Source organism: Takifugu flavidus, chromosome 20, assembly GCF_003711565.1.
Source record: "Takifugu flavidus isolate HTHZ2018 chromosome 20, ASM371156v2, whole genome shotgun sequence".
Lineage (NCBI taxonomy): Eukaryota > Metazoa > Chordata > Actinopteri > Tetraodontiformes > Tetraodontidae > Takifugu > Takifugu flavidus.
Genome location: NC_079539.1, coordinates 4,321,066 through 4,344,651, shown reverse-complemented (window position 1 = coordinate 4,344,651; position 23,586 = coordinate 4,321,066). Strand labels below are relative to the sequence as shown.

Genomic DNA, 23,586 nt, shown 5'->3' with positions numbered 1-23,586 from the left:
CCAGCGTTGACACTGGAAGCTCTGATGCTCAATTAAATAGACGTGACGGATAATTCAGAGGCAGATTGAAAGATTTCTTTTTTTTTGGTCATGCCCCAGTGCTAGCTAACAGAAATGGTTAGCAGCCCCTGAGGTGCTGTTCTGTGACTCCCCCACACATGTTGGCCCAGTTAAACCTCTGTTACAGGAGACAACGATGCATCCCAGACAACCGTCTGAGGAGGTATAACCATGGAACATCCTCGGTCCACGTCTGTTGAACCGTCAACGATGACGAGCGAACACGCGCGAGGATGCGCAGAGCATTCTATGAAATGACGGCATTATTGTTTTAGTTATGCTTCTGTCATTTGATGTAATTTGTCAACTTTAGCCCTTTAGTAGAGAGAAGGGGGGGAGGGGGGGGCATGCATCCACGCTCCAAGGTGAGGGATAAGATGTATAAATGTGTCCTGGGGGAGAAACGCTAATAGTTGCTCCCTTTATGTGTTTTGGGCTTTTAAGGCTTTGCTATGCCCCTGCTGGGATTAGGGTTTATGTGTTTTACGTCTTTCTTTGATTTACTTAACCTTCTGGAATGCTTGAGCTCAATTATGAAGGGGCCAGGAGGGGTGTCCCAAAACCACGAAGGCGGATTGTGTTTGGTAGCTGAGACGGAACAATTTTAATTACTTTTTAATACAGCAATTTGTTTGTTGTTGCATTTCTCCCAGCATCAACTTTTGTTCCCCCCCTGATGTTTAGATTCTTGTTTAAATTACACCTGTTTGTATTTGGAATTGCTCCTCCTCAATCTTGTGGCTCACTTTAGATTAAAATCCATATGTATTTCTTATTTTAAGTAAAGCCAATCAACACTATGATTACAGGAAATCTGCATGATGAGAAACCTGCTGCACAGGGGGTTGATCTCCAGTGTGGCTGCTTTACTCATTAACTGGGCTGTTTCTGTGCGTTTACCACATCCCAGAGCTCCATCAGTGAAAGGTTGGTAGAGTAGACTGGTGGGCTCCTCCACCCTTGGGTGTAGGGTGGCCTGTAGGGCCAGGATGGGGGGGGGGGGATGCCATTGTTGGTGGTGGGGGTTTATCCACAGGTCCAAGTCTTCAGCCCTCAGCTTCCACTTGAAAGGTTTGGTCACAGAGTTTGGATTCATTTCTGCCATAAATACGGCAGCTGTTCCACTCCTCTGCCAGCGAGCAATCGATATGATTTAAAATGTGTTTGCTTGTCTGGATGCTGAAATGAATCAAGCTAGCATGTAAAATACAGAAACAATGACAACCATTTAAAGTTATCCAGCCTTTTCTTTGGCGTCCAGCAGTAATCTATCAAGTTGTGTCTCTCAGCTGTTTACACGCTGCACTTCTGACATTCTCTGCTCCTTTTACCTTCTGCATCCTTCTTTATCCTCCCGTGGTCTAAAGGCTCGGTGCTGAGTGATAAACAAATGCATTAATATTGATTCAGGAACACATGTGCACCCATTAAATCCCATTCTTTCGTATCACCCTCTCTAAGTGCAGACCTGTTCGGGTCCTGGACTCATTCAAACCATGTCTGCAGCAAACCTAATGAACAAAGCATTACTGAGACCTAATAGATTCCACACTTGATTGAGAGCATCCAGAGAGGGCGATGAAAAGTGGAAGTAATGGCTGCACGCTTGAGCGGGAAGACACAGATTCTATTAGGAGTCAAATTTAAACCCGGGCTCATTTTCTCTCTGTGTTTGCACAGACGACTCACAAAGTCTAACTGGGTGGATCAGCGGGATCCATTTCAGATGTGGTGCATTCACTTGTGAAGCTTGGGCGCCAAATGTCGGCCTTTTAGTTAATTCTCCAACCCCTACAAAGTAAAAAGAGCTGGCAGGAGAGTCGGTGAGGGTGTTTTTACACAGTAGCTCCTCCAAATGAGGATGTTTCACCTGCATCTCCATTCAAACGCGACTGGTCCGGCAGGAAATAAATCCCGAGAACTATCTGGTGGCAACGCCCCCATCAAACAACCGGCGGCAGGCTTCGCTCAGTCTGAGTGGCCTTTTCATCCGAATCCAAATTTGGCCGAACCGCAGCGGCGTTCCATCACTTCCTTGTTGCAGCTGTGACTGTTTTCATCACCGCCCCCTTCCACGCCGTCTGGCGCGACCTTGATACTCACGACAACCGAATAATTAAAACTGTCACATTTATTAGATTTTCTTCCTGCGCCCCTAAAAAAAACGGCGGCGTGCCAGAACCTGCTGTGCATTTCGTGTCTTCTGTCGTCCACAAAGCCTCCAGCAAACACCCAAAGACAACCTTCCTCCCCTCCGCAGCTCCTAATCACAGCACATTTCATCAGGCGCGATTAGAGAATCTGCTGCGCTAGGCGGGATCCGCCCATGCTTCCGCGGCAAACCTTGATATTGGCCGGTGAGACGCGGCTCCTGCTGTCCCGTGTGTGGGCTGAGGGCCGCCATGCAGGGACGAGCTCCTGCCGCCAAACAAATGTTCTTGTCTCTGATCTGGAGCGTTCTACTTTCATTATACGCCAAATTTATTCCCTCTGCCTCATAAATGGGCCTCAGTTAGAGGCAGAAACACACACCTTTGTGGAGGACTCTAGCATCTACAATTCAGGAAACACAAGACAAAGCAAGTCTTTTATTATTGTTACTGACCTGAGAGTGTTGTCATGACTACAGGCACCCAGATAATGAACTGCTTTTGAATCATTTCACCTCTTAATTAGTACAAAAACTCCCTGTTCACACAGATGCTGTAAATATTCAATATTCACACACCTCTGGGGCCCCTGCAGGCACATGAGCGAGTGTTTTGATTTATTCTGGGTCTGGAAACATGCTGATGAGCTTGGATGGTTGATGTTGTCATTTGTTCCACCTCTCCAGCTCCAAAACCATCAAAAAAAGCTGACGGCGGCATTGCAGAAGCTCATAATCGGGGGAAATGAACAGCTATTTGACTTCAATTCTAATGTAAACCGGAGTTCAAGCTGCGAAGCTCCAAAACAAGGCCTGGAATTTTCCGATTCTGCTGCCGGGTGTTTAATACTGGAGGAATTTCAGTTGCAACATTTGACGCCTTCTCTTAAACAGATCGTTCCACCTTTAAAACGACTTCTTATGTTTGGAATCCAAAGGTATTCAGAGCGCACCAGCAGCTCCGGGGCTATACCCGTCCATTGGAGCCAACCTTGGATAGCAGCAGTGTCTGCTCAGCCAAATGTCCGGCACAGTTTCCTCACATTCCAAGTCCCACTGAGCTCCTGTGTGTGATGATGAGCACGTGTGTCTCCGTGGCACCGTTTTCTGCCATGGGTCGAATGGATTAGTCAGTTCTGATGATTCAGCCATGCAAAACTAAGTTAAGGATGCGGGTGATAAGAAAAAGTTACCTTCAAACATAACTGTATAATCATTACATGAATTGGACACAGATTTAAGGACTTTGGTATTGAAGATTGGACCCTTTAGACGTCCACAGGCTGCACCTTTGCTGCTCACCTGTTGTTAATTGGATGCGCTGATGGTGTTTTATTATTCGATGCTGACTCATCAATAAATAAATCCTGCACATTCATGGGTCCCCCACTCCCCTAAAACTGCCAACTCGGTGCATGTTGAAGGAAACCTGCCGCTCCTGTCTGACAGAAGCGTCTCCCACTTGCGCGCCCGCAGACGTTTAAATCTCCCTCTGCGCGCAACGCAACTTCCGCTTCCAGCGCCGTCCGTGACAGCCTCATTTATTTTCTGTCGAGAGCATCTACAGCAGCTCGAGGGGGGGCAGGTAAAGTTTTGGTAACACCACGGTGCGGGTTCACGCGCGTGCATTGGACGGGACGGCTGTTTGCGTGTCTTGAGCCTGATGTCCTGCTCGGTCCGTCGCAGCGATAAATAAGCGCGGCGGCGAGGAGCAGAGAGGGGAGAGGCAGCGAGCGACCAGCTCCAATATGCACAGAGAAGATTCCCTGAAACGCGCATCTCTGCTGCTGATGGGCTGCTGAGGAAACCAGTGGTTCTGGTGATCGTAATAACAGCGAGAAGATCGAGGCACCGCGAACCGAGGGGAGGCGACTGCTGCGCGGGGGGACGCATAGGGGACTGGATCTGCATGTGAGAGCGCTGGTCCGCACACACCGGAGGCAAGAGATGCAGCCTGCGAGCAAGCTCCTGACTCTCATTCTCCTCATCTTCATGGGCACAGAACTCACTCAAGTAGGTTTTTTTGTTTGTTTGTTCGTTTCTTCAAAAAAAAAAAAAAATCTTTACCTCTATTGAAATGTGACGGGTCTAATCTGCTTCAGATCCGCTCAGAGATTATAACCGGGGTACCCCGCTGAATTAGCCCTCTACCCCGTCTAAAGAGATTAAGGGATGGAATTACATGATGTGAACGCATTGTGCTTGTCGGGCGAGGAGGGATCCGGCAGAAAGCCCCATTAAGCGTCTTCCTCCGCCGAGGCTGCTGCCCGAATCGGGCCGAATTATTGGCTGGATGTGATGCACAATCTGTCAGCTGTGATGCGGCTCTGGGCGGAAAAGGCCATTGTTGAAGGATGCGCTTGAATCGGGCTCCACATTCAGATGCGGTGGGAATGTGGAGCATGCTCAATGACCACACTGATGTGTGCGAAGGAGGAGAGGGGGAAAAAGAGCAGTGCAAGATAAATACACCCAAGTTTGGGCCACAATGAGTGGCCTCCGTGACGCTACTACAACTACTTTTTGCTCCCTAAAGGCCAGATATGTTTGCTGCTGCCTTAAATTCGCACAAAAACGAGGAACATAGATGGGGAGGCGAGAGGGAGAACTGAGTCCACCCTGCCACCAGTGATGACTTCATTGAAGAAAAACAGAGACATATTTTATTAAGTTTGCTTTGTCATCTGGAAAAAAAACCCAACTCTGGCCCCATCAATAAATTAATCAGTTTCTTTCGTGCATCCGTAATGTGGTGGCATCTGAGTAACACACGCTCTAACTGTTGGAAGTAGGTTAATACCCCCCTTCCCCCATTGATTTTCAGTACAATTCTGAGGAATGTCAGCAGGCTGGGAGCAGGGACGGTTTCATAGTTGGTGTTTTAAAACGTCTTCGGTTTGATACCTGATCCAAGTTACAGCCTCGAACGCGTTTATGACAATGTCAAGTGCAGGCGGAGGCAGGAGCTGGAGCCTGAGCTCTTCGGGGTGCACAAACCTGCCAGCAGAATCAAATAACAGGGCTGTTTGCACTGATTGATGGAAGGCCACGTCAGCAAGAGAGGGAGGGATGGGACCGAGAGGGAGTGCTGTCCAGTTTGGGTTTCAGGACAGGCGCTCCTGGGCGCGGGGTCACGGCCCGAGGCTACAGCGGCGGTGTTTGCTCTGATGGCTCCGAGGGCGCACTTGTCCTCCGTTTGAAGGTAAGTCGATACGAGTGCGCAGCCTTTCCCGTCTGCTCTCTTCCAGCAGAGCAGAAATACCACATCCTCTGACAGGCTGACTCCATCCCACCCCTGCTGTAACCTTGTGCAACAGGAATCAGAGTCCTGATGGGGGGGGGCACCCGCCCCTCTTGACTTCAGTATTTACACTGACGACACTCTTAATGACCTCATTAACCACCTTGCTTCAAAAGCTTCACACAGCTTCCTCCAGCTCAGAGCCTCTTTTTTATCTTTCTAAAACATCTGGACAGCGGAGCAGGGGGAAACGCCTGATTAGTGGAGCACTCGCCTCTTCGGTTCCACCCACATTTACTCCCCGTCTCCTCTGCCGGAGAGTCTGGCCGCTGTATGGCGTTCGCTCAGAGAATCGTGAGCAACCAGCGTGGCATCTGGTCCTCACCTCTCGGCCGCCCCTGTGGCCGCGGGCCCACATCCTGGAGCATCTCTGAGACACCTGACAGGGCAGATGGCAGCAGCACAAGCGCCTCTTTGACTCAGGAAACCAAACTCACCGTGCATTTAACCGCAATACGGAGAATTTCTGCACCAACCCCCTCAAGATGTTAGTTTACTTTCCTTTTTTTGGTGCGTTTTTGTCCGTTTATTCAGGAGAAGTTGGGAAATAAAATGTGTTTTAGTGCCTTACAAAGAAAATAAATCAGGTTTTATGAAAGAAAGAAGAGGGGCTGCCGCCCAGCTGCAGTATTTGTGATCAGATTGGTAGCTGCTTCTATTTATTATTCACTACAGTTGCTCGGGTGATGAAGCCGAGGAGAGCTACGGTCGAGGGGAGGAGTGGATGGGAAAGAGCTGGTTTTTACAGCTCAAGCGCAGGCAGGACTAATCAGTTCTCCTCACTTTACGAGTACGAACAAGGAGTTTTGACTCGTGCACCAATGGTCCAGCCACAGATCCGCCTTTAATGACTCTTAGTGCAAATGTGGGTGACAGATCAGGCATTAATAGGAGTACATTAAGCATAGTACCTTTTTCTTTAGTATAATAGTATAATTAAATTGCTCTCATAGGCCCAGACTGGAAAACGAATGACTCATATTTGTTGTTAAAATCTGCTCGTAATTGGTATTGGTATCCACACTGAAGGCACACTGAGCAAAGGAGGAAGATTTATTATTTCACATATAGATCCAATGAGACTTTTCAAAACTGCCGTAACAAAGGTTACAGAGTGCATGTTGGAGATTGTTGTTGATTAAGTCGATGGAAGCTGTTAATGTCATTAACTGGTGGTTCATGAATTGGTTGCTGGGTCTAAAGCAGCGGCCTTATTAAACACCGCACAATTACAAATCATCCCCTTCAGGGCTAGTGGGATGTTAATGTGTGCGTGTGAAGAATCTGGGGGAGTCAGTGTTTCACCTCTGAAACTGAGCTAAAGTGGATTCCTGCTGTGACACTTGGAAACCTAACGGAGTCCATTAACAGCTAAGAGGACGTGCTGTCCGGGCTCGCCACTGAGCAGACCCCAGTGACACGCGGCCGTTTTGCAGGCTTCAGCCACTCCTGCGTTACCAGAAAACTGCATTAGGAGGCTGACAGAAATAGCTGTGGACGCGGAGCCACTCCTGCTGTTCCGGGGGCCTCATGCATCATGCAGTGCTGCCGTGTAACCCATAGGCTGCAGTATTAGACGGTCCAATGGAAACGTTCTCTTCTTTAACTGGTAGGAGCTGATTTCTGGTGCCCTGAATGTTATTGCATCGAGCGCACTAACAAAATATGTTTGGATTTTAAAGCCCGACGTTTGTTTCTTCAAACAGCTCTGCTGGTGTGTTCCGATTCACCGCCTGGTAAATCCGCGGACACTGAGCTGAGCAACTCCGAAGTCGGCGACACGATGGCGCCAGAGTCTCACGAATCCAAAGCTCATTTTCATCTTATCTGGCACCCAAATGGCACGGTCCTCATCGAAATGCAACATTTCCGCCTCGATGGGATGATTTCGAGACGTGGGTGTAGATTATTTACGTCTTGGTCTAAAGGAGAGATCAGCGTTATCGCGCGTAAACGTCGGATCAGTCATTTAAGGGACGCGCAGTCCAAAAGACACCGCGGCGCCGAAATTGTCCCGTTCCTGACTGTCATTCCCTCCAATGGGAAAGCATTTGTTGGGCAGTTAGGGGCAAATCAGGCGCAATCCCAGATATCAGCACGAGCGGAACCAAATGTGGCTGACATCATTGCGTCTGGTGATATAGATAGATTTGTAGTACCTTCTCCTCTCAACCATTTGGAGCCGCCTACCCCCACCCCCCCTCGCTCTCTCACTCAACCTCCCTCTCTGTTGTGTGTGCCTGCGTGTGCGTGAAGTCTGTGGCACTTAATCACAGAGAGCACTAAGGCAGGAGGCGGACCTTCGGGCGTGAACGAAATAGTAACGGTGGATCGGAGAGGCAGCAGTGTGCGGGACATCGTAGGGAGAGGAGCTATTCAAAGGACGTTCCTTACCACTGTGCATTTGTTTCTTCACCTGGATGAAGTTTTCCAGTTTTTCCTGCGTCCCGTCCCTCCCGTCATATCCACCTCCAGCGCGTTCGACTCGTTCGCCGCCAGCGCTTCCGTCGAAAATGTCCAAAAAACGCGCATCCGCGCCGGAGTCCCGGGTGAAACACCAAGCCTCTGTGGGCAGCACGACCCGTCTCCCTTGTTTCTCCGCGGAGTTTGTAGAATGAAGAAGGCTTGAGTTAAAGTCCCGAGCAGAGCGCAAAGATGACGGTGCCTTTGCTGAAGATCGGCGTCGTGCTCAGCACCATGGCGATGATCACCAACTGGATGTCGCAGACCCTCCCCTCTCTGGTGGGGCTCAATACGACCAAGCTGACGGCGGCGCAGGGAGGGTACCCAGACCGGAGTATCGGAGTAAGGTTCCGCGTAATTCACCGCGTCTGTTTGGCTCTTATATGTCCGACTGTTGCTCTGACGCGCAAGTAAAAGGAAAAGGCAACACGTACACGCGCTTAAGCATGCATAATGCAAAGGAGAAATTCTGTGATGCGCGTCCAAGGCGCACGCAAGGTTAAAGACTTGGAGCGGCATCACAGCTCATCTCCACTTTGATTGATGTTGCTCCAGAGTATCCTGCGGGCGGAAAGTTGCCGGACTATTTTCTTTTATTCTTATATTCATATCAATTTCTCCAAACTGGGAGACTGCCGCGGCAGATCCAGCTCGTTTTTCTCAGAAACAGCGGGGGGTCCCCGTTTCTTCCGCTTTCCCGCGGGTGTGAATGCGAGAGGCGCAAAATCGCGCAGAGATTTTGCTGTAGAACGAGGACGAAACGTTCCTTTGTTTCCCTGTCAAGCATATTCCCCTAGATTCGGGGCCAGGATGATAGTCTAAGCGCGGAATGATACGGTGAACGATGCTTATCAGTGGTAAAAATCTAAATTTGTGATATTTTAATGAGCGCTTTTATTGGTCAGATGTTAAAGCAGTGGCAGAGGGAGTGTTCTTTGTCCCTCCAGCATATCTTCTGGTCAGAGAACCTGACTGACTCCTTTTAGATCTCCTAAAAGGAGAAAAATCAGCAGCATTTTTGTGACCTGCTGTTTTCCGGCACGATTTGATGTGTGCTGAGATTGGTGGCGTCCGTGTGACAAACCTGTAATAGATAAACGGCGGCAAAGGACGTGACTCCCAGCTTCACGCTCTTTTTCTTCCTTCTCTCCAGGTGTTGCCAGCAAACCCAGAAGAATCATGGCAGGTGTACAGCTCGGCCCAGGATAGCGAGGGAAGGTGTGTCTGCACCGTCGTGGCGCCCCAGCAGTCCATGTGTTCACGGGACGCCCGCACCAAACAGCTGAGGCAGTTGTTAGAGAAGGTAAAAAAAAGAAATACAAACCCTCTTAACCTTTGACCCCAGCAGTCCGGGGATGCTGCTGCCGTACCCCAACAAGTACTTCCCATGCAAATAAAGGTTTACCCACATCTGTGAGCTCCCCTTCACCTCTCTGCACACTGGACAAGAATGGCAATCAGGCTCTAATGAGCTCCCCGGAAACTTAACAGGCATCATGGGAGGCAGCTACACGCGGTTTCTGTTGTGCGGTGCGCTCACCCAGAGCAACACATGTACAGTAATGATGCAACTCAACTCAATACCCACAGGCTCGGAGCGGAGGCTTCATTTAAGCACTCCAAAGACGGATAATCACCAGATGATGTAGAGGAGCTCAGTGATTCACACAGACTGGCAGTTAAATCCACCGCCACCTAATGAAGACGTAAATAGAGGAGGTGCCAACTTTGTGGCGTTTGTGGATTGTAACGGTCCCGGAGGAAAAACAAATGTCTTAACAGTTTGCGTTCCGCGCTTTCGCCATGTGTCCAAACCCCCGACTGGTCGGCGAGGAGAGTTGTGAGGAGAATAATCCAAAGCAAGGCACCGAACAGCTGCTGGGTGCTTCTTAAACCCACGGCTCTGAATATCTGAGACGCCTTTCGTTACCCTGTCTGACGCTTCCGTCCATCTCCGCAGGTCCAGAACATGACCCAGTCCATTCAAGTGCTGGACCAGCGGACCCAGAGGGACCTGCAGTATGTGGAGAAGATGGAGGTCCAGCTGCGTGGGCTGGAGACCAAGTTCAGGCAGGTGGAGGAGACTCACAAGCAGAACATCGCCAAGCAATACAAGGTACGGAGCGGCAGATATTGAGCCACTTGACCCCCCTCCCCCGCCCCACCGCCATCCTGTGCGTCCTTGTGGTGCGCCATAAAGCAGCTTTGTCCATCTCGTGTTTAAACTGTGGGAGGTGTGTTTGTGTAAATCATATCACACACACAATCATTCATAATGCATGCAGGAAACAACACAGATCTTTATAATGCAAGAAATCTAATTCCAACGTGGAAGGCTTGATTAAAATTGCATAATTTATGCTTACATGGGCATGCCTGTTATTGTGGATCTCATTTGTGTGGGAGGGGGGCAAATCAAATCGAAGGGTTTTTACTATGGCTAACCTACACAAAGCTAAATCACATGTGTAATGTTTGCCTCTGAGCTTTAAGGGTCTCACTAATGGAAAGTGCATCATACACAAGGCGGAAAATCTATAACTGTGACATTATAGAGGCTTTCAGTGAGCTCCTTCCTTTCTGGCTGAGTCGATTTCCCCAAGCCCCCACCGTAAAACTGAACCGAGAGCAGTATCAAATGTTAGCCTAAATTAAGGAGTCTTTGTATTGTTAACATTGAGCTAACTCTGGATTAGGTAATGTCATGGGTAAGGGATGACATTAAACAGCCCAAAGAGGAATAGATCCAAGTTTGCTGGATCAGGTTTGATTGAAATGTATAAACTGAGTGAAGTCTGTATTTGGAACCTTTGTTTGAAGGGACAACTGTGGTGAGGCCAGTAAGACATTTGGCGATTTGAGGATGTGGCTCTGGCATCTTTCAGACAAACTAATTATTAGCTGTAATCTACCACTTCTGCAGCCTTCAAACTATATTTCATTGCAGATTTCTAAAGACATATGGAAATACTTTGGCATTTGTTTAAGGAAAATCCATTCCCCCACCGAAGCCACTGTTGATTTATTGCTATTCAGTTCTCACCTTTAGGGCCGCTAAATTTTACACACTGAGATTTTGGACATTATTCATCATAACCTGCCACAGCAAACACGCTCACATCTCTCATGCATGTCCCCCTCGTGCATCCACCGCATGCTCGCAACTTTCCCGTGACGTGCTGAGCGTGTGCGTGCGATTCTCTGTGTGTCTTTCAGCTAGGTTAGCGAGCTCCAGCCCCTGTCAACAGTCTGTCGTTTTCTTGCTTGCAGGGCTAACTTTAAGACATGTAAAGAGAGCCACAGGGAAGAAGAGGCAGGTCATTTCCAGATTCCCCTGAACTGGGCCACAGTACTGAGAGTGTTTTGGGCGTCAAACAGTTACTTTACCTTTAGCACCATTAAGCACCATTAAGACTAAGAACCCCCTTCTTCCCCACCACTGATCTCTTCCTGCATGTTACTGCTGTCAAAGTTTTTCATCTAAAAGCTTTTTCCCCCCAAAAGATACATTCTTCTTCTTATTATTATTGCTGTTATTCCTTTTTATTTTCCTTTGGCTTTTGTCTATGCATATTTGGTTACTCAACAAATCTCTGCGTACAACTATAGACGTGAAAATTCGAGACACTTTGTTGTGTGTGACATGTACAAGCATGTAACCCTTAATACGATGTTGCATTTTAAACGATGACCAATAAAGAGCTTTCCCAATTGTTGTCGGTGTGACGAGGGCTTGCTTTTGAAAAACGACCCGCTCCGCTCATGGGAAAAGTGTCGGTCCGGTTTGGCTGACTCAGACGCACACCCTCACTGACAAGAACACACACACACACACACAGGGACACTCGGACATGAAGAGGGCTCTAGGTGGCAGGATGCAGTCAGTGTAGTCAGGCTCAGAGAGGTGTTTTTCTTTCCTTTTCATTTTTTTTTTTTACTTTCACCCCCCTCCCCACCCCCACTTTTCGTTCATGGACAGTCTCCGTTTGTCGCGCATGACACTCAACCGAGCTTATTCTAATCCTTTCAGGCCATAAAAGCGAAAATGGAGGAGCTTAGACCGTTGATACCGGTGTTGGAGGAGTACAAGGCCGATGCCAAATTGGTATTGCAGTTTAAGGAGGAGGTCCAGAATCTGACGTCAGTTCTAAACGAACTTCAGGAGGAGATGGGGGCCTATGACTACGAGGAGCTCCACAGCAGAGTGTCAAATCTTGAGGAGAGACTCCGAGCGTGCATGCAAAAATTAGGTAGGCACAGAAAGTTGTTGGCACACACTTTGCTGCAAACACGTGCATGCACACACACACACACACACACACACACACACACACACACACACACACACACTCACTGACGTATGTGCTGTGGCCGAGGAGATGACCATTACTCACACACTCCAGAACATGACAGGAACATGATGCAAACGCAGTCTAACACACACCAGATCTCCCAGTCACACTCGTACGTGCACGTTTGCCTCATTTAAGAGGCGCTGACGCTGGATTTTACACCCCGACGTCATTAAATATGGATTTAATTGTTCCCCAACTGTTTGACTGATCATTTAGAGTAGTAAATGTCACATTCATGACTGGCAAAATGAGCCTATAATAGATCATTTTCTTCCACCTACTTAAAGGCATCAGTGTCACAGTAACACAATCTTAAATAAATATTTGCCAGCAAACCCAGAAGAAATGTTTAAATGTTTAGAATCCCTGACTGACAAAGCACGGGAATTTCTCTGAATTTGGTGCAAACGGTGAATCATAGTGGAACTAAGTTAGTTTAACCAACAAGATTTGGGCTTCTGGGTGTGGATATTATCTGGGTTTGAAAGCAAATCTTCCCTTTGGTCAATATTTTTCCACATTTTCTTTCGACTGCTAACCACAAATGTATTAATTAGGCCCATAATAGCAGTAATAACATAATAACTGTTCCTAATAGCATTAAAGAAAATACCCAGTCTCCCTGCCAGTAGAAATAGATTATTATTGGTGGATAGTACAGAGTGTAAATAATTGAAATCTTCACGTTCTATTTTAAACAAACCAGACATAACGTAGCCCCGGGCCGCTACCAGGGTTTGGTTTTGGATTTTTGTTTTCACATTTTTGCTTAAAATAATAAACCACTGATGTCATAATAAGCACATTCGTAGTCATAAATGAGACGGATGCGAAGATATCCAATAGCACAGATAACATAGCGGAGGGGGGAAAAAAGTGCTGCTGACGGACTTATCACGCTTCACACCTCTGCTGCAGCCCACGGTGCTAAATAGATGCACACCCACACCGCTCTGACTAAGACGCATTACAGGAGCACAGACACTGAGAGGCCACACATCGCGGGTATATTGTGTCCCTGTTTTGCCTTTTTCACAATGCGAGTTGGAGAAATCTTCGGGTAGCTGCTCCGTCATCTGTCACGTCTCCCATTTGAGTTCGCTGATCTGGCCTCCTCTTGCGTCTGTGATCAGATTATGGGGAACCACGGGACACATTCCTCTGGAGGGGATAAAGGCAAGGTAGCCGACGAGGAGCCGGCTCAGGCTCAACGCGGGGTGTCTTTACCCTTCATCTTCAAACACATGCACGGGGGCTCATGCTTCACCCAGCGTCGGGCGTTTACTGAGATTGAACCTGCAAAAGGTCACTGGTCCATTTGCATCTGGACCTCAGCAATGCAGGGGTCCAAAAATGGGGAAAATTTGACAATCGGGCACCAGAAAAAGGAGATGATGCGAGAAGAGGGGAAAAACTGAGCCAGGAGGGGTATAAAGTAACTGTCCCCTGTGCAGAGCTGTCCTTCAAGCGTATGGTACAGGAGAAAGAAAGAGCCCCGCATCCGCCGGGACGCAGTTGCAATCGATTGCAATCGATCACAGGGACAGTGCCAGCTCGCTGGGCAATAATCAAATAAATAAATCACCCCGGCAACATGGCACAAGGAGCTTCAGGCAAATGCTCCTCTCTGCTTTAAAAAAATACTGATGGATGGAAAAGCAAAGTCACCGCAGCGCACCTACTGCCTGCGCGACACCTCCTGTTGTCACGCGGCGCGTTTGACTCATAAATTTACAAGCGAGAGGAAGATTTACGCGGCGTGGAGCCAGAATTTGTCTGCGGAAGTGTCGCTCATGGACACCTATTAGCAAGAAATGGCGTAGTACTAGATAAAAAAATCCAGTCACTCATGCCAAAGCAAAGAAAGGATAAAAAAATTCACTTTACAGCTTCTATCTGACACCATCATTCTGACAAATAACACATTCCAGTAATTGAATTCAACAAATAAGGGGAGGATAAGACCTTAACTGGATGCTAAATGCCATTTTCTGTGCAGAAAAATGACAGAAGCAGCCGTCATTTATCTCCTGCGGTGTCACAGGAGTGAGACACCGTTTGACATTTAATCATTTAGAATAAACAGAGTCCTTTTATTTTCTGACAGTTTAGACTTCAAGAGGTCAGACAATTTAGGGAGCCATCAATAAAAGATCATCACAAAATGCAAAACCGGATCTTCGGTTGGTGCTTTCATTGGCTCTCAGTTCTGGTTCCGGTGGTTGGAGAGAGAAGAATTCCCGAACGAACTTCCACATGTGCTCTGAATCAAATTCCTCACGTCGGAATAGCAACTATTGCGTTTCGTCTCTATCAATTCCAGCTCCCATCAGGTCTGACTGTCGCTTTGCTCGGCTTCTCCCCCCCGGCCAGAATCAGGCCAAAAGGGGATTAGACCCCGTGTGCATCTCCAGAGGGCAGCTCCATCAACAGCGCCCCCCCAACATCCCGCAGTTGTAGTAGCGCCATCTCAACATAGAGACATGATTAGAGAAAGGAGGAAAAAAATAGCCAGTCGTCTCTAATCCCACTGTGGGTTACATAAGGGACTCCACCCCCACCGGTGATGGCTGCTGCTTGCGTGACCATGTGTTTGTCTTTCTGCCGCCTCTGAGGTGCGAAGCCCACACATAACCCGCAGCCGCGGCATATGCTGCTCATTCAGACGCCCAAGAATGCGCACAGAGAAGCGCTTTTCATGGGGAGAAATGGAATGGGCGCATAGTTTGGAGCGAGCCGCATGAAATGGTGAGGGTATAAATGGTTTACTGCCCTTGGAACGCTTGAAACGAGGGCCTCGCCACCATGCGGCTCCTTAAATTAGCATCTCCGTGCGTGTTGTTATGCTCAGCGGATAAAATTAAATCGTCAAGTCCACCTAATTAACATTTGTCTTGCCAAACCCTCGCCTGAAAAACGGACTATTTCTGCGTGAGTGGATGTGCTCTGATGTTGAAAAATAACTCACGTTGGTGCTCATTAGAGACGGCCGATCCATCCGAGCAGGCCTCGGCCGCGGGAGCCGAGGAGAGCGGAGTTTCTTTTGTCAATGTGGCATTCGCACCTCAGTCAACACTAATTAACGCCATGTCTGCTTACAAGCAGCACACAGGAGCTGGGTACACACAGCCCCCCTTGTTTCCTCACAGAGTACAACATTAGCATGTGCGAAAGGAATATTAAGCATCTCTTACACATTATTTAGCACCGAGTTGGACATCGACGTTCTCGTCTTACAGACTTGATTTGAGCTTGATGTGAGATTTGAGCTTGCAATCATTGTAATACCCAAACGGGCGTTGCTCTAGATCTTCCTGTCTCACTTCTTTCCTTCCAGCATGTGGCAAACTGACGGGCATCAGCGACCCCATAACCATCAAGACGTCTGGATCCAGGTTCGGCTCCTGGATGACCGACCCTCTGGCGCCGGAAGGCGATACGCGGGTACGTGCGGAGCTGAGTGGCGCGGATATCTGACCAGTAGTCGGGACTTTCGAAAGCACAGGGATCAAATTTCTGATGTAACAGTGTCAAATGTCAGTCTACCTGAGGTTTTAAACAATATATCTTGGAATCATGGTATCCGCAGTCGCATGTGCATTGAGCGCAGGTCTGCGGGAGGTGTTGAGGTGGTCAGCAAAAGTGTGATGTCACCTCTGCTTGCCTTTGCTGTCACCTGAAGAAAGAAAACCCGCTAAAATGCAGAAAATGATGAGCTCAAGGTTTCTACTTTGTTGTGCGGGCAACCAGCCTTTCATAACACGGATCAGAGATTGCTCGGGTCATTCGGGGACCGTAATGTGGTCCCTGATTAAAATGCAAACTGCTGACGAACCAGCAGCACTTGCTTTGGGAGCACGGTTACGGCAGACGATGATTCAGGAGCCCATTGAATTTGATTGAGGTTGCCCACTTTGTTGGTAGCCTAGCTATAGCAAACTAATGGCGATTACTCATCGCCCCCCCCCCAAAAAAAAACAAAAACAAAGACAAGAATATGTAATTGTAAAACTGCTCAGATTTGATTTATTCAGTCTGGGTGGAAAATGAAATTGCTGCCGCTAGTGCGAGCCCAGGCAGATAGGCGCTTCTGTCGGCTCAATAAACAGCTAAACAATAAAATAAAGTATCAGATATATCTGTGTTTTCACTGGAACCCTCGCAGTGGACAAGCTGGCGCTGCTATTTGTTGTCTGACGGCAGACATGCTGCTTCTACTTTATGAGAAACGTTCATAAGAGGAAAATCAGCAGGACACAGTCGAGCGTGTGTGGATGTTTCTGTTGTCAGCTAGTTGCTAACACCTGTATACTGTGTATGATTTTAAAGATAATCAGCAGCAGGGAGGTGTTCTGCTGACTAGGATGATATTGGGGGATCCGTAAGGGCTTCCTTTTGTGGAAAGGACTTTTTTTGAGTAGAAAACATGAAAGTGTGTATCAAAGTGCGCGTAAAAAGAAGATGGAGCATAATTGGCGTGAGCAGACAGGTCCGCTTAGTTTTTTCCCCTTACCTTAGATCATTTTTTAAGTCAACTGCAGCACCTGGAAGCGAGTACAGGAAGGGCTTCAGGTGGTGCGTTTCCCGCTGAGACTGAGGAAGTGTTTGAGTCTTTTGCAGTACTGGAATAAGAGCCCTCCACTCAGAACCGTGGGGGTCAGCAGGAAGCTGGGCCAAAGCCGTTAAGACGGGCCTTTTATGTGAATTGATGGGCATCGTCCCTGCGGGGTTCAGCCCATCCCATCCCGCAGTTGTCATTCTGAGCATGTGCGAGCGCAGCTTCATCCCTTCCAGTTGAAGCCTCAGTACTTATCTTAATTGGGTTGCTTATTGACAGCCTGGTTTGATTTCCTCAGCGTGTGATCTGCATGAATCCAGATACACGCTGGGGAGCAACGGCGGTTTGTGCCGTCCTAACGTTTCTTGTTTGTGATTGTTTTAAGGTGTGGTACATGGATGGTTACCACAACAACCGCTTCGTGCGGGAGTACAAGTCGATGCACGACTTTATGACTTCAGACAACTTCACCTCCCACCGGCTGCCCCACCCGTGGTCGGGGACGGGTCAGGTGGTCTACAACGGCTCCATTTACTTCAACAAGTTCCAGAGCCACATCATCATCAAGTTCGACTTCCGCACCTCCTCCATCAGCAAGTCCCGTCAACTGGATTACGCCGGCTTCAACAACGCCTACCACTACTCCTGGGGAGGCCATTCTGACATTGACCTCATGGTGGATGAGGGGGGCCTGTGGGCCGTCTATGGCACCAACCAGAATGCCGGCAATATCGTCATCAGCAAGCTGAACCCCAACACGCTGCAGATCATCAAGAGCTGGACCACCAACCACCCCAAAAGGAGCGCCGGGGAGTCTTTCATGATTTGTGGAACGCTCTATGTGACCAACGGCTACTCCGGGGGCACCAAGGTTTACTACGCCTACTCGACCAACTCCTCCACCTATGAGTACATCGACATTTCCTTCCAGAACAAGTACTCGCACATCTCCATGCTGGACTACAACCCCCGCGACCGCGCCCTCTACGCATGGAACAATGGCCACCAGGTTCTATACAACGTCACGCTGTTCCACGTCATCCGCTCGGAGGAACTGTAACTCCAAGATGTCGGATTAGCTCCCTAAACACGTATTGTCTTTGTAGAGATCATTATATACAAAATATATCTGTGAAAGAAAAAAGAGAGGAAGAAGAACAAAGAATATCAAATAACTAACTGACTGCCTCAACCGTGAATGCAAAGTGGATTGAATGTGCAAACAAATGAGGGGGGGATATGAAAATTAAAGGGTTTCATTCCAATTTGTTGAAGAAAATAGAAACTTTATCAGTTTATACCACAGAAATCAAAGAGGGCAAAGCTGTTTTGTACATAAAGCAAATTTAATACTCATAGGTGACTTTATTTTGATAGCTGCCATCGTTTGTGTCAAGACTGAAACTCTTTAATTTTTGTCTTCGGAGAACATGATTGTAAAATTCGACTTGTATAAAAGATGAAACAATAAGAACACATGCCAAAAAAAAAATCACAGCTTTTTTATTCATATATATATATAAATGTATGTATGTAATGGAATATCAATCTAAGCTCGTTCTCGAGTTCTTCTGCAGAAATCCTCCCAGCCGACCCTTTCTTTTACTCAGCGGGGTGGGGGTGGTCCCGGGACGAAGACTGTTGCCAATAATAACTACCGGATCCCCTGCTCCTGTGGACAGACAGAAAGGTGGGAGGCTGGTCTGGTCAGAAGACTCCATATCCTAATGGTCAAAGTCTGTCATATTGTTTTGATCAGATATCGTAGCAATTCAGTGAAAAAAAAAAAGAAACTAATAAAATCTGTAGAGTAATAATAACAATATCTGAGAAAAGACCTGAAGGCACTGACTGTTGACAGCGTTGTCATGGAGATGATTTTATTCCCGTGTTTGTGACTTATGTGTGACAAAGGCTTTCTTTGCATGAGTGTTTTCTATCACTCCGGTCTGCTCTTCTGAATGTTGTTGCTGTAAGATAATAGACAAACTAGGAGGGGAGGAGGGGGCACAAGGTGGAATACCTGTGGGATTGGCGTTCCTTTTACCCGCTTCTTTGCCTTTAGCTCTTTAGGTTATTCCGTTTTCTTTAGAGCCACTTTGCTTTTCAGATGTTCTTGTATCCGTACTGTTTGCCACTGTGTTTATTTGGACTGCGTAGGAGGAATCTATCGAGCTCACATCTCTCCGAAGGAAAAAAATAAAATAACAGAATGTATCAAATCTTGTATCCCGGGAACCTGATTCCCATCGCGGAGCTTGTAGAAGGGAATGTTTCCTCTTTGAGGATCATCCTGGCTGAGGATGATGTTGAGTGTGTACCCCCTCTCAAAGGGACAAAAAGATTTCACCGTTTTCTTTTTTGTTGCTCTTTGCTGGACGTGTGTCGTATCTGAGATAGTTAATGTCAATAAAACTAAGAAATCTGCCACTCTGGACCGTCGGCTTACGAAATATGTGACAGTGATTCGGAAATAGAATCTCTGGTTTGTATTTTTTCTTCGTTTTTTTTTTCTGAAGCTTTATTTCGTTGTTTTACTAACTGCTCAGCAACGTTAATGTACTTCAAGATTTCCAAATTAAAGGTCCAGTGTTTATAATTTTTAATCATTCGTGGTTGATAAATGAAACATGAAGGTGGTTTATAATCTCAACACACCAGGCCTTGTGTTTTTGGTGTAAACCATTTTTTCAAATAGGTTTTTGACATGTTGCTCCACCATGTTGGGCTTTTAGACTGAAATATGAACAGATCTTTTGTGAAGATGTTATATATTAGCATCTTTTTGCAGCTTATAATCTTCTAAATATGGCAACAACTACTAATCTGCAGACTAAGAATAAGGATGCTGTCTCGAGAGCTTCTCAGACACTTTAATGGGTTTACGACGTGATGTTTAGTAGGTCTAATCTGTATTTTCACTGCTAGCTGCAGCTAAATCTTACACACTGGGCTTTTTGACATTTTCTCATTATGTCACCTCTCTGGATAAAATGGTTGCGTTGGTTACTACACTTTTCCCTTTTAACTGCCTGTCAATGTCTGACAGATATATAATTGAAACAGGCTGCTTGGATCTGTTATCTTCCCATCTCTTGACATTGGTGCTATTAGACTGATGCGATGTCAAATCTGGGAGTGTCTGATTTTCTCCTGTTGCACATCACTCCACCATCTGTTTGTCTCCCCTCTCCCTTCCTTTCCTTGCTCTTCATGGCTGCCCGCACTGCCTCAATGTCCTCTGATGTTTCAATCGATGAATAAATGATTGCTTCTATTTTCACCCCCCTCGTGCTGGCTCCACGCGAGCTCCGTTGCCACCCTGGAAAGATTTGAGATAGAGTTTGGGAAGGAGGCGGAGAGAGAACATTTGGCAGACGCTGTCAGTCAGCACATGAATGTATTTGCATATTTCAGTGGTTTTCCAGAGACGTCGCCTCTGGTTCCAGTTCACCTTGCTGCCGCCTCAGACAGCCTGTGAACCTGAAACTATTTCTATTTTTGCCACTAATGCCATGTTTACTTCCCACTTAAAAACCAGAGTGCTGGGCTGATTACCCTGCGTAAAACTTGCCCAATAAATGTCAGGGTTACTGCAGCGGTGCTTCTGGGAATAAAGGACAAAGTGATAGGTTTGACCTCACCTGGGCCTGTCGGTGAATCCTCCCCCATGTACAAGAACAAAACCACACTCCAGTAATAGAAAGCGTGTTTATGTGTGCCAACATGAGGAGTTTGCAAATTTTGATTAGCGCTGCTTCTCGCGCTTTACATCGCTCTCCGAAATTTGATGCCACGCTGTCACGACTGCTGACTTCATATGAATCAGCGGCTTCAAAGTGCTGCCAAAGCTGACTGAATCTGTCTGCCCCATGCATGTTTCATTCGTGCAGCCTCCTTCTCGGTCTTCCAAAAAGTGGGTGGAGAGGTTCACGCGACAACTGAAGATTTCTCCCTCGCTCCAATTTTTCTTCGCGCTTCGCTAAATCGGACACAAGAGGAGTTAAAAATCCCAGTGGGGCCAGGCCTGGCAACATGCAGATGTGGTGATTAATGTTGTAGAAGTCAAAAGCAAAGGAGAATCTGTGCTATTAAAACGGTCCTCCAAGACAGAGACGATCCCAGTGGTTTTTGCCGCGGGTTTATAATCAGGACCTCCAGTCCTGTGAATCATATATGCAACCAGGATAATAACCAGGAGCTGACTTACATGCACAAGTGGTTCATTCTGTACAACATCTGTGCCTAAAGAACTTAGAAGATATGATGACAACTATACCTTATTCTTGACCTTAAACAGTAGGGGAGGTTATGTGGGGCAATCCTTAGTATCACAGTAGATGGTTGGAACCAGTTATTTCTGCAGTTGGGTGGACACATCGGACAAATGTCCTATTATAATGCCTCAATTTCCTGTTTGTCTCAAAGATATTTTTAATAGTTTTCCATACAAATAAAGGGGATGAAATCTCCCCATCCCAAAATGAAACAAAAAGATTGCTGTGTAAACTGGCGGACCGTCTGCACACGGCACAGGCAAATTGGAATGTATATTTTAATGTTTCGTAGGATTTTTGAGTGGAAAACAGAGATCGCAGTCATGATCACGCTACAATTGGGTGTTAAATCCTTTCTATTAATAATCCTGAACAGAATCTAATTATATGCGAGTCGCAATCACACTGTGAACAGCTTTAGTGTTCTCATGAAATGAGGAAAAGTCCCTCCAGAAAAGAACTCCTAACAGAGCAGAACCTCTGCACTGTTCTAAAAGACCTTTGTTAGAGGTCACATTCAGGAAACTGATGGTAATTTAAAAAAAAAAAGAGCTGAAAGAAAACCTCCATTATCATAACTTTTGATGGTTTAGACGTATTTTATGCAAAGTCATTATAGTTGAGAGTTTTCTGTCTTTTCTCATGTGGCATTAATCAAAACGTGTTTCATTTACCTCGCTCATCCCCTCTTTGCTCACTGTCGCAGAGCATGAAGCACAAATGAGAATCAGTTCAGATCAATGGTGCATTTGGGATTAACACAACTCAGAGTTGATCTTCTCCTCCTGTTTTGCAGCCATATTTGGCTGGAATGAGGCAGCCATTGATCGGTCATCACAGGCAACGGAAGGCATCATTCAGCAGCGTTTCTCTTCTGGCTTTTTTCTGGCTCATTTTACAGCACTTTTGCATGCAAATATTTGCAGGCACCTTTGAAAATGATCAAAATCTACACAGGAAACCGAGCAAAGGTCATTTTTTTGAATTATATTTTTGTAAAAATAACCTTTAAAACCTTTCCTTAGGCTGGCTCCTTTCATTTCTATCAGCCGCCGAAAGTCATGAAATTAATGAAAGACAAGACCTTGACCCTGTAGGAGGATCCCTGATGCTCAGTGGCAGGGGCAGCACGTACCTGCTCTTCAGAACCAAAAAAGGAACAACTTTGTCTCTCACACACGCTCAGCTGAATGCAAGTGTGAATCCAAAACAAGACAGGGAGTCAATTAAGTGAGGCTCGACTGTCCTGTTCCCTCCGCTCAGGATGTTAACGCCATTCTCCCAGCCGGCATCCGGACAGAGAATTATCAGTCTGTAGAGAAGACAAAAGGTCAGACGTGGAGGAAAACACATTGAAACATGAGAGCAGATGCAAACCAGAGCCAGATATCGACCTTTCTCTTCCAACTGTATCGCTCCTGAAAATGTCTCTTTGGTTGCAACATGGTGAGGCGCCTGAGCGCGGCGCTAAAATGACCCAGAAGAGCAGCGGAAACGGAGGTAATGGCACAGGAATTAGCGCAATAAAGAAGCAGGTGACGAGAACAACAGCGATAAAACCGTTAATTTTAATTACGGCTCAATTAAAAGCCAAAGCAAAGCTTATTGCACCCCTCTGACATTCTTGGTGTGTCGGTTTCAATTACGGCTGCGGCTCTACGCTACAGCGTGAGCGCTGTAAACACTTACATGTCCCGCTTGATCCACTTCCTCGTGGTGGCTGCGGCTCAGCTCCGACTGCCCCTGCAACTCAATCTGGATTTTTTCACTCTGAGTTGGAGATCGCCTTCATGAATTATCCAGCAACAAAGTTGCATAGCAGAGGAGCGGGAATGTTTCCTGCCGCCGGTGTCGTGCGCGGCTATTACGCTGCCATCCACTGGAGCTTTCAGCCCTGACCTCTGCCGTCTGTGTCCCTGACCCCAAATCATTCTATATCCTTTGTGCCTGAAGGTCAGTTGATGAGTCCTTCAACGAGACCTTCTTCCTTGGTTTTCCAGCTGTTGAAATGATCAAAGCCATTATATTAATAGACAGAAAGGCTACATCACGACGCAAAGCCTCGGAGCATCCGGAGACACTTTTTGATCATCAGCTTAGAAAACGGTAAGAAAATCTCCACTACTACCCATCTCCCTGTGTCGGTATGTATTACTGACAAGCTGTGGTGACAAAATGCAGGCCATCTGTGCACGCAGGAGATTTCACACGCTGGTCCATGTTTGACTTCTGCTAGTATTTCCATCAGGGACACTGGCCAACCAGCACAGAGCAGGGACCAGCCTGTTTTTACCGGCCTGGTTTTAATGATACGTGCTTTTCACTGTCGGGGGGAGGGGTGTTGATTGTGAGCTCCATTTCTCCGTCTCTGCTTCCTTGTTCCTGGTATTGGGATCTTTTTGCACTAATCTTACATGCAGGAG

The 23,586-nt window shown here is 47.0% G+C and overlaps 1 protein-coding gene across 3 annotated transcripts; it reads left to right on the top strand.

Annotated features, from left to right (window-relative positions):
• Positions 1 to 3,674: 3,674 nt before the first annotated feature.
• olfm1b (olfactomedin 1b) lies at positions 3,675 to 19,492 on the top strand. Of its 3 annotated transcripts, none has more exons than XM_057018542.1 (6): positions 3,675 to 4,222; positions 9,127 to 9,276; positions 9,934 to 10,089; positions 12,004 to 12,223; positions 15,666 to 15,772; positions 17,272 to 19,492. In XM_057018542.1, exons 1-6 carry the CDS (start codon positions 4,157 to 4,159, stop codon positions 17,944 to 17,946), a joined length of 1,374 nt encoding a protein of 457 aa, XP_056874522.1. In that variant the 5' UTR covers positions 3,675 to 4,156; the 3' UTR covers positions 17,947 to 19,492. The 3 variants fall into 3 exon arrangements, with proteins under 3 accessions (XP_056874522.1, XP_056874523.1, XP_056874521.1); XM_057018541.1 differs by lacking the exon at positions 3,675 to 4,222 and adding an exon at positions 7,778 to 8,315; XM_057018543.1 differs by lacking the exons at positions 12,004 to 12,223; positions 15,666 to 15,772; positions 17,272 to 19,492 and adding an exon at positions 11,244 to 11,689 and having other exon boundaries at positions 3,713 to 4,222.
• The last annotated feature ends 4,094 nt before the right edge of the window (positions 19,493 to 23,586 follow it).

Coding starts and splice junctions, on each gene's coding strand:
- olfm1b (XM_057018541.1), top strand. CDS start 8,166: ATGACGGTGCCTTTGCTGAAGATCGGCGTCGTGCTCAGCACCATGGCG. Junction 9,277..9,933: donor TGAGGCAGTTGTTAGAGAAG/GTAAAAAAAAGA, acceptor CCATCTCCGCAG/GTCCAGAACATGACCCAGTC. Junction 15,773..17,271: donor CGCCGGAAGGCGATACGCGG/GTACGTGCGGAG, acceptor GATTGTTTTAAG/GTGTGGTACATGGATGGTTA.